We start from the raw sequence: 11332 nt of genomic DNA, 5'->3' as shown, positions 1-11332 counted from the left end.
GTTACAACACAGTCATCTACACGGGCACATTCGGAGTCACGCAACTGCGAAATGCTAACAACCGCTTTGTCGATATCTTCCTCCATAACAACAACCAAATTCCTGTTCCGCAATACTTCTACAAGGTTAGTTGGATTGTTTTATGTTTTATGACCTTCGAAACTCTACGATAAGCTATTAAAAGACCAAGTGTTATGTATTTAAATATTCATTTTTATCAAGGTGGCGTACGATGCATCGCGACGTCTGGGCACCGCTTTCATAAGCATCAACAACCCTCACTACACCCTAGCGGAGGCTCGCAATCTGCAGTTCTGTACAGACCGCTGCCGCAACAACAACGCATTCAGTTGGCTCAGGTGGCAGCCTGACCGTGTCGATATCGGCTACAGTTTCTGTTGTACCGTCGCCGACTTCAGAAGAGTTATTGGACATCTCCCAGCTTTCACTGTCAATGGTCTTCTGACATAAATACAATGAATGTAATGTACTGGTTTCAGGAAAAAGTGATTAAATACGACTGTCCTTATTCAATTGTTTTAATTGCTGAATTCGATAGCACTATATTATAAACAAAAAAATATTCGAGGTATTTTTCTTCATGTTTAAAAGTTTCAATTTAGAAGAATTTAAAGTTATTCTTTATCCTCGCAATGTTATATTTTATTTGTAAAAGTTAATACAAATTCCTTCGTTTAAGGACAAAAAGTCTCAGGTGTTTAATTAACCAAACGTTTTTAGACTATGTTGTTCGAACATTTTTTACGTAAAATTCGTCTAAAAGCCAATACATCATTTAACAACGCTGTCCTAGCGCGACACAGCGCAGTAATGTTTTTTGCATGTTCTAATAAAATTACGAAAGCCAGATGTTACCTTAATTTCCGAGATGATAGATTACTATAATCCGTATTTTAATACGGGTTAAATATTTGAAATTGAAAACGAAATTTTGATTTTACAAAAAGCTTAATCATTATCAAAGTATTTCAGATACTTTTAGTACTTAACTGTTAAAGAGCATCTATGTACGTTATTGTTATAAAATATATTGTAAAAACACAAATACTACAAGATGAAGTGTTTATAAGAAGTGAAGCACTTACATAGGTGCGATATTATCTAGAGTTTGATAAGGTAAGTTATATCTCAATTGAAACCATTTCGTGCGTACTACAGATAATGGTGGTCAAAGATAATTCAATTGATTGCTTTTAGCGTATCCTACTCTCCTTAGAAAGCACTAAGATTTAAATCACATTGTTTTTTTTCGACGTTTAGAAGTAGAATGTATAAAATCTAAGAACTTAAACCGCTCCCTTATTTACAACATATCGAAAAACACTCTGATACGAAATTAATTGATATAAATAATTTGCGCGTTATTATAGAAAAAAAAATGCAATATTCATCTTGCATTTTACATCATTGTTCAGATATCCGAATCCGTCGTTTGACAGATTGACAGTTGACGCAGAGCTGACAGTGGTTTATCACTACTCTCTTATCTGTTTCTAATTTTCACAATTCTTATAGCATTTAACTCAACTATATGTATCTGGACGTAATTTTTAAATTGTTTTTCCGTATTTGTATCCGCAACCCTAAAACTACATATTTATTAAGTGTAGCTACTGAGTGATATATAATTTACGATGGCTGAAGAACCGAAACCAGTGAATGAAGAAGATTTCAAACTACTAAAGGAGAGAATGAATTTAATTGTCAGTGCAGATCCCGCACAGTATCATAATGATTACTCTTTACGTAGATATTTAAGAGCATTTAAAAGCGTCGACAGCACTTTTCAGGTATTTATCATACGCGGTAATTTTACTGTTTACCGAATATATATGTTGTTGACAACATTGAAAAATATATTTTATTATTAAATGATTCAGATTTTTGAATTAACTACCATAAATTGTATTTATAACTATTTTGTACCATATGGACTATCTAAATTTTTAATTTACAGGCTATTTTAAAGACAAACAAATGGAGAACGGAATATGGAGTAGCAGAGCTACACGAAAACAAAGAATTAATAGATAAGTACAATGATAAAGCAAGAGTACTAAGACATAGAGATATTGTGGGCCGCCCAATTATCTATATTCCAGCCAAAAATCATAGTTCAAGTGATAGAAATATTGATGATCTTACTAAGTTTATTGTATATTGCTTGGTAAGTAGATATTTGTGACTTTTTATCAAAGTAAAGATAACCTTTTGGACTCGTACTAAAAATCATTTATAAAGAAGTGATAAAATTTGTAAACATGTTTAAATTCGCAATGTCTTATTACAATAATCCCATCACTATACACATTCTATTTAGAAATGTTCATTTTTACACATTTGTGTAAAAATGTCATAGTGCCGTTTATGCTGTGCTGTTAACACCATTTTTTTACCTTTCCAGGAAGATGCAAGTAAAAAATGTTTCGAAGAAGTAGTAGACAATCTGTGCATTGTGTTTGATTTGAACAACTTCACATTATCATGTATGGATTACCAGGTTCTCAAGAATCTTATTTGGCTGCTCAGCCGCCACTATCCAGAGAGACTTGGTGTTTGTTTAATTATTAATTCACCAGCATTTTTTGCTGGTTGCTGGGCTGTGATCAAAGGATGGTAAGACATATGATTTCAAGTAAAAGCATAATTGTCAAATTACACTCTACTAGCTGTTGCTTCTGACTTCATCTGCATGAAATTAAAAAGATATAAAAAAATATAGCCTATGTTCCCCATTGAAAAAGTAGTTTTTTAATGGTGAACAAATTTTTAGAAGCCCTCTTTTAAGTCCAGTAATTTTTGAGTTATTACAATACATACAAAAATACAAATCTTTCCTCTTTATAATATTAATATAGATTGTATTATTATAGATTGAATTTTTTATCTAATCCTATGAGATTAATTTGAAATTTAATCAGTGTACTTTAATTTCAGGTTAGATGAGAATACGGCGGGAAAAGTGACATTTGTGAATTCTGAAATGGATCTTTGTAAATATCTTATCCCAGACATCTTGCCAACAGATATGTAGTTTATACAAGTTTTAATGATAAATATTTAAATGGTTAATTGGCATTTAGAAGCAATGCTTCAGAAATTGTAATTATTAAAATTTTAAAAACAAACTTTGACATTATTAAAAATTAAATATAAAAAACATTAAATATCCGGTTAAACTAGTCATATGTCATAGTCATATATATTAATAAATAAAATAAGGTTTATTTTTGTTTCTTACATAAATTTGGAAATATTACGACCCAGATATTATTGATAAGAAAATAAATTTACTGGTTTTATAAATTAATACTTTTATTAAATATTGACTAAGCAATGGCTTTAAATAACTTTTGTTGCTATAAAATAAACTACCAATTTAAGCAAAGCATAACTAATGGTAAATATCCCTACTTAATAATAAGCTAGAAAAAATTAATAATTTAAATCTATTGTTATGTTAATTAGAATATGAAGTATATAAGAGTTCGCTTTTAATGACAAATTTGTTGTTTACTGCTTGCATCATTTAATGCTTAGATTGATGTAAGTTTGCTTAAGTTTGTCTTACATGAATCATGAAAACAGAACAATTCACTATTTTATTTTTTTAATAAGAATTTAGTATGCCAACGTAATTTTGTTAAAGTAATAGGATATTTATATTTGTTATGTTTCAAAGACATGAAAGACCTGTTTAATGATTATTTGAAATTTATTTGTCAATAAACAACATTGTTGGTGTTTGACGATCTCTTCTTGACTAAATAAGTTGTGAAATATTTTAACAGGTAGTTTTCTGTGTTAGTTGATTTAGTTTACTTGAATATTGTGATACAGACCCTAAAAGTGGTGCCATGTTTTATTTATTTCGTTCAACGAAATCCAATTTTACTGCTTTAAAATATTAGTTCAATTAATTTTTAAGGTGTTAAATAGATCATAATATGTTATTTTAATTTTACTAAAATTGTTACTAAAACCTAATACTACAGGTAATATTTGCTTTTAATAATTATTTTTAACTCACATTCATAATTAAAAATAGTTAAAGAACAAATGGAAACAGATAATGATAATATACTTTTGTTTTTTCATACAAAATGTGAAAGTACATTTTCCAAAAGTGTCTTTGTGGCGTACTGATGGTGGTATTTTTGCACATTGGAACTGCAAAAGTGTTGTACACAATTGACTTCTGCTGTCATTTAAGAGTTAGTTAAATTAATAAAGGTACCTGATTACAGAAAAAATGCATTTTTATTAGTCTTCATACTCGACTGATTTATTATTTTTTACTCAGATTTAACTACTAGTTGATAACTAGTAACATCATTACGAGCCGTTATTAAAAAAAATAATAGTCTTTGTGTTCTTCCAGACAAGAGATACGAAATAAAAAACATCGAATCATCCATCCTTCGAAACTTCGGCATTTATAATACTCGCTAAGTATTTACTTCTGTTTATAATCGAGCGTATGTAATCAATAAAACTACAAATTTTAACTGCATTTATTTATTTTAACTTAAAAGTTAAAAAAACCTGTTATACAAATCAATTGCTGTACAAATTTCAAGCAAATTACACTATTTAAACGAAAAATTCGTGTGTATTTTAACATATTGTACTGACAAAACTTATGACGTAATATATTTATAGGATTGGTTACATATTAATATATGACAAAGCTAAAATTAAAAATAATTGTATAAAACATGATAAATACCATCATATCACTAAGCATATGAAGATCACAAAAAATATCCAAAACTTAAACAATATCTAAGATCTAAATACGGTTAAGAAATTCTTCGAAAATATTTATCCTATAGGATTGAAAGTAAATTCGTGTACAGCCAGCAACATGAGGATAAATGCAAAGATAATATTCCACTTAATTTAAGCGAAAAGTTTATGTTTCTGATACAAGTTAATAAATCATTAGACAAAAAGGAACCTATATTGCAGAATAAGTTATAACAATTTTTTTGCCAATAAAATTATATGAATTATTAGTTAATATTAGAATATTAAATACTTTATTGATAAATAGTAGAATTATAACGTAAATTATCATGTTTTCTTCGCTAAACAACTTATGCTGCTGGCTGTACCTACATAGTGAATGTTACGATATTCAGTCAGAGTTATACTTAAAAATAATACCTATTAATAAATTCCCTCCAAAGTACTATCCTCGTTTGGCACATCTGTCACTAAAACTGTCTTGAAAAATGTGACCATAGATTTTTTTGCATTTAGCGAGCGCGAGGAAAAAAATCTTCCCGGCTATCACAAGTACATCACTTACAGCTTGGGGCAGTTTCACCCACAGTTGACCATAGATTAAAGCCTATTACAGACGCTCTTCTAACTGTTGAACTATATAGTTTAGTCTACACATGCACAATTTTTAACTGAGTTCATTTCTTCGGTTAGAAGTGCACCTGCTAATGCTTAAGAAAAGACCTGTCTATGCATGCTTATGTCTGCACATATGAGCAAGTGGGAAGGCATGTATATTAATGCACGAGCGAAAGAGACGCTGTGACTACAAGAAAATCGTTCAAATAGTTGTATTAGTTGTAATGTTTGGAATGCTTTTGTATAATACAAAATGCGCTATAAATTCGGCATTGACTAGTTTTTATTTCTATCGATGTATTTTTGTGACGATATATAAAAATAAAAAATAAATACAATGGAATGTCTTAAAAATGGTCAAATTGCAAAAAAATGTTAATAACCATCCCATTTGTAGATGGTAACTATAATTTGAGAAATTTCTACGACGAACTTCGAAGAGAAATTAATTATAACAAATAAGTTATGGTTAAAATTAACTTGTTAAAATAACTACATTATGGAAATACAGATTTGCTACAAGTCATTGCCATTATTATGATATAACTAAACTAACATATATGTACAATGGAACTTACGAATACGCACGAGTTATAGATATATGAATGAATAGGATGTAGCTATGCGACTAAAATACTAGTTAATGTTACAATTTTTACACAATCATGTGCATAATCAAAGAGCAGAGATACAAAATTATTACAAGTAAATGGTTATAGTTGAGCGAATAGTAGGGTGTTTCCCGTTAGGCTGATTGAAACCAAACAAACCGACCCAATGGAAAAAAAAACATTAGACCTATCGAGAAGAAAATATCCGAATAGTCCAAATACAACTGTATTGATTTTTGTACTTAAAAATCCATCAAATTTTATTCATACAAACTAATTGAGATTCGAACCCGGAACTATCGGGGATTTTTGAGCTAACATATGATCGACTTGATATGTAACGATGAGTATACTACTACTCCGCGTGCACAATAACATGACATCTATACTCCGGTTTCAATACACAACTTGTTTAGTCAAATTCAATAGCAATAAGAACTTTTATTCACTCATGGTGACTGGTTGACAATTAATTTATTGTCTATGGATTTATTACGAAAACTTTCAGTGTTTAAAATGCTAACATGTCTATTTTTAACAAGTCTGTGATTACAGCAATTTAAAATAAAAAAATCTTTATATTCATTTGATCTAATATCTTCTATTGGAATTTGACTAAAGTTTTTAAGTGGTTTTATCCGTTTACACGAATATAATATAAATGTACAAACAATACAAGTTTTTACACGAACATTCGCGTCAGTCTCATGTTATCGTGCATGCGTTTTTCTTAATTTATTATACAAATCAGTACCGTTTATTATGATAATTATTTAGTCTAGCAAAGGCGAACGTAACTAGGCTTAATATTAAAGTCGTGTTTACGTTTTTTAATACCATATTCATACAGCTTTATTTATATTTGGATTCCTAATTTAACTTCTTACATTTGCTGAAGCAATATTTGCAAGCTGGAGTAAAATGTATTTGATGTACTTTGTGTTCTACATTTCTTTTATTTAAAATAAATGACATTTATTTAAACGCAAGTTTTATAGCTTTAAGTAAAAATAAAAATGTATTTTAGTTTTAGTTGATTGAAAATATTAGAACAAAAAAATAAACATGGCAATTATTCTCAAATCTATTACTAAGTTGCTTATTTAGAATGCGTATATCAGACAGTTGATGTTTATTTAATGAACGGATTACTTCGACGCCATATTAACCACTTAGTGATCGTACTATTATTTTATTGTCGTTATAAAATAACTACTGAAATTTTATTTTTTTGTAAGGATATCGTTAGACGACAAGAAAGTGAATCGCTACTTCGTTGTAGGTGCTACTGAACAACCATTAATTTTTTACATCATTTGTACTTGAGAACAAATCATTCAATTCCTATAGCAAGCATTGTTTATTGCTCTACAAAGACCAATTTGTATTAAAATCAACAATAATGACGATTCTAAACAGCTATTGTTATGGACTATATAATCTGAATAAAAATTATTGGCAACCCTATTTATTTTATCTCAATAACTATATACAGGTTTATTTAGTTACTAAATTAATGTTTTTTTAGCTTGTATTTTATATTGTGTTAAGATAGGATATTGATGTTAAAAGGCGTTTTTATTCCTACTTTTTTCATCCAATATTTAACGTTACAATGAATTTGTCTACTACTGATTATGAGCAATTAAATTGTCTTTGAAATTCCTTAACAATATTAATGGACAATAAATTATATCTTTAAAAGTTTCAAATTCCCGATTTGTGCATTGTTTCTTTCTTTTTAGACGTGTTTATGGACTCTTGTGTTAGTTTAAGAAGTTTAAAAGAATTACATTTGATACAGTTTGAAAATTACTTATCACAGTTACCAATGGCTATGCCACGACAAACATTTCGAATAGCATTTAGCGTATACTTTTCGAAAAGGAATCTAATATCCATCAACTATTCGTAGTTTTAGTGACTATTTGTCCTATTTTCATAGAAAAATGAATTAAATACTCGCGATACAATAATTAACATCAATTATGGACTTCATGAGGACACATGAGGACTTTGTTCTGTGGCTTTAGGATGAATTCCTAAAAATATATGAATAATACACATGCTTTTAATCTAAATATTGCATTGGTTTGCAGTTACTACAAATATTTGACTAACCACAATAGAAATAAGTCTGTGCTGCATCTTGTATTGAAAATTGAACGTATGTGATTCAACCAAATATGCGAACACAAACGCAAGTAAATGTGTCAAACATATTGGTTTAAATAAGGAAAAAAGAACACTCTGTATTATTTCCTATTTGATAACTATGGACCGGTAACTTAATGCAGACTGTTCACGTTCGTGGGACATTGTGTACATCGTAGAGGTTATGCCTGGTTTACACTTGGCCAGGACAGTTAGACAGTAGCGCTCACTGGATTGACATGCAACTGGGGTATTGCGGAAACTCACTGGCGCCAAGGAGTCATACGATCCACTACTGCGCTACTATCCAACTCATCTGACACTTAGGGGTGGACGAATATTCTAAATTCACGAATTATTCATTTCGTATTTTGAATCGATTTAATATTCGACTCTTAATATTCGCACACCCCTAGTTACATAATAGTCTACACTGTTTATAATAATGTTTAGGGCCTGTCCCACCACTGGCTGATAGAGACTCAGATAGCTTTAAAATGAGGTCACTGTCAGCTAAGGGAACAAAATCCGATATTACCGTCGCATATTTTACATTACGTTCGATTATTATCAGACAATTTGCAATTTGGTGGGACAGGCCCTTAGTGGTGTCGGTGTTTGCTCAGAGCGGCGAGGCGTGCAGCGCTGGGGCCAGGGTGGGAGCGTGGCGGCGCGGGGCGGGGGCCGAGGCGGAAGCGAGGCGGCGCGGGCGCAGCAGCGCCAGCAGCAGGCGCAGTCAGTCGCGCAGCATGGCGCTCAGCTCCTCCTTGAGCGCGCGGAAGGAGGGCCGCTCGTCGGGCGACTGCCGCCAGCAGGCGCGCATCACCTGCAATACACACATAACAACTCATTCTGTGCTTCCAGTGATAACTATGCGTGTAAAAGGTCTACGTGCCGTATGTTTAATTGAACTCCTTTCCGCCTATCTATATCTACCCTAATATAAAGCGTACACATACACACCTTCATTGTCATTTATTCATTTAAATTTTCACAAATGTAAGCAATAAAATAAAGTTTTTATAATTTCATGCGGAAAAAGCCACACGGCAACAGTTTGATTGTTATAAAGAAGCGATGAGAAGAGGAGGTATCCTTTTTTTGTGATGATCAGGCGATTGCTCGTTTTTCACCTTACAATATAAAAAAGTGTCTATGTGCAACGGTTACTTCGCTATTTTAGCGAAAAACTGGCTTGCATATTTGCCTTTATCATTAAAAAATAACTTTAAGACACCATTTCCACTAGCACTAACTCAATCCACTAACTTTTTTGTAAAGTGTTTATACAGAAACCCTTACATTATAAATTTCAATCAAGCATCCTTTGGGCCGCTCGAGCACTTGTCCCTTCTGCACCATTTCTACGACGTCGTTGTTCTTCATGCGGCCGTACGGCACCTTGCCGCACGTGAACACCTCCCACATTAGAACACCTGCAATTATAAACATTTATACTAAATAACCTTAATTACAACAAAACCTCGACTGACTAATTTCATACATACATCTATTACGATGAAAACTCGCAAATGTAAAAAATACTTTGAATCAAAGGACACATAATTGGTCAAAATTGGTTTAGTCGTTTAGGCAATAGAATGTCACAACGAAATTTACATACATACAAACTTACATATGTTCAAAAAACATTACCCTCTTTGTCAGTCGGGTAAGAAATCATTCACGTTTCCTTAATCATACTACATACATATAAATACGAAAATTTGATGGATGGATGGACGGATGGATGTTTGTTCCTACATATCTCTAAAACGGTTTTACGGATCTAGGCGCTATTTGACACAGAAGTGTATAGTCGGAAAGGACACAATCTACTTACAAAGGTTTTAATTTAGTTGGCCAATAGCCAAGTTTATTACAGAGCAAAGAAAACTCTACTGACTACAAATGTATTTACTTACCGAAAGCCCATATATCAGATTTCGATGAGAATCTCATATAATTGAGTACTTCAGGTGGGGCCCATTTTATAGGGAACTTGGTGCCTCCGGAACTCGTGTACTGGTCGTCTAATACATATCGAGCCAGGCCGAAGTCCGCTACCTGAAATTCAGAATTATAATTCTATAGAATTTTATTTAAATGGATTGACAATAACAATAATCTTTCAGTTTAAAAATACCTCGATGTTGAAACTAATCATACTAATATTAAAAAGGCGAAAGTTTAGATGTATGGAAGGATGTTTGGATGGATGTTAGTTTGTAGTCTAAATAGCTAAACGGATTTCAAAGAAATTTGGCAAAAATGTAGAACAAACTCTGGAAGGACACATAGCGTACTTGCTTTTATTTTGTTTTTAATTCTATGCGGACAGAGTTGCGAACATAAACTAGTTTTAATATTGTATTTAAATTTTCTCACCTTCACAACATTAGCTTCACCGACCAAACAATTTCTTGCAGCTAAATCTCGATGGATATAGTTATGCCTTTCTAAATACGCCATTCCTTTGCACACCTGAAAATGTACAAAAACAATACATTAATATTAGAAACAAATATGTATGGTACACTTAAATACTGACCATTTTCTTTCGCTAAGAACAATTATTGGATTTATCAAGTAGTTATTCTTTTTCCTATTCCAGTTGTTTTATATGTCAACAAAGTTATTTGTATCTCTCCAAAAAATTATAAATAGTATTAACGAATTCATGAATACGTATTTAAAACCCTTTACAAGATTTCATAGTTTTGTATATTTTATTAACCTTACCAATATTACAAATGCGATGGTTTATAAATTATCACATCACTAGCTCACTATACATCCCCACTACTTAGGGAGCCTAACCTAAAGTTAGGGTGATAGATGGTGGGGATAGATGTTTGTAATTATTATCTCCAAAACGGCTGAACGGATAACGTGTGTGCCTCCAAGAGAAGGGTGAATGGATTCTTATTAAATTAGCGCGTTTCATCCATCAGGTGGGATTGTGGTGAAGCGTTGGTTTAAAAATAATAAAAAAAAACATAGTGTGATGAGTACGCAGGCCAGTAAGAGAGCAGAACCTGCAGACACATGTCGAGCAGCAGGCCGGGGCCGAGGTGGTCGGGCGCGGCGCGGCGCAGGTAGTTGAAGAGCGAGCCGTTGCACATGTACTCCGTCACGATGTAGATGGGCCGCCGCTTCGAGCACACGCCGTACAGCTG

General features: G+C 32.1%; 3 protein-coding genes across 3 annotated transcripts in view; 2 read left to right on the top strand and 1 right to left on the bottom strand.

Annotated features, from left to right (window-relative positions):
• The window catches only part of LOC106100373, a gene marked incomplete at its 5' end in the record, with an annotated part of 1547 nt that extends 994 nt beyond the window's left edge, over positions 1-553 (top strand). Inside the window, 2 exons of the mRNA XM_013279201.1 lie at positions 1-125; positions 223-553. The exon at positions 1-125 is cut by the window's left edge and continues 8 nt beyond it. Coding sequence (XP_013134655.1) covers positions 1-125; positions 223-471 — 374 coding nt within the window. The remainder of the gene's footprint in view (positions 126-222) is intronic.
• Positions 554-1469: 916 nt separating this feature from the next.
• Positions 1470-3984, top strand: LOC106100485 (CRAL-TRIO domain-containing protein C3H8.02). The gene is made up of 4 exons (XM_013279350.1): positions 1470-1811; positions 1979-2188; positions 2426-2637; positions 2959-3984. Exons 1-4 carry the CDS (start codon positions 1656-1658, stop codon positions 3053-3055), a joined length of 675 nt encoding a protein of 224 aa, XP_013134804.1. The 5' UTR covers positions 1470-1655; the 3' UTR covers positions 3056-3984.
• Positions 3985-8684: 4700 nt separating this feature from the next.
• LOC106100644 (tyrosine-protein kinase Btk29A) overlaps positions 8685-11332 on the bottom strand; it is a 21258-nt gene continuing 18610 nt past the window's right edge. The window contains 5 exon segments of the mRNA XM_013279589.1: positions 8685-8979; positions 9456-9589; positions 10079-10220; positions 10542-10637; positions 11192-11329. Of these exon segments, the coding sequence (XP_013135043.1) occupies positions 8890-8979; positions 9456-9589; positions 10079-10220; positions 10542-10637; positions 11192-11329 (600 nt within the window). The 3' untranslated portion in view covers positions 8685-8889.

The sequence above is a fragment of the Papilio polytes genome, unplaced genomic scaffold (genome assembly GCF_000836215.1).
Source record: "Papilio polytes unplaced genomic scaffold, Ppol_1.0 DF824047.1, whole genome shotgun sequence".
NCBI lineage: Eukaryota > Metazoa > Arthropoda > Insecta > Lepidoptera > Papilionidae > Papilio > Papilio polytes.
This window is presented reverse-complemented; position numbering and strand designations above follow the sequence as displayed.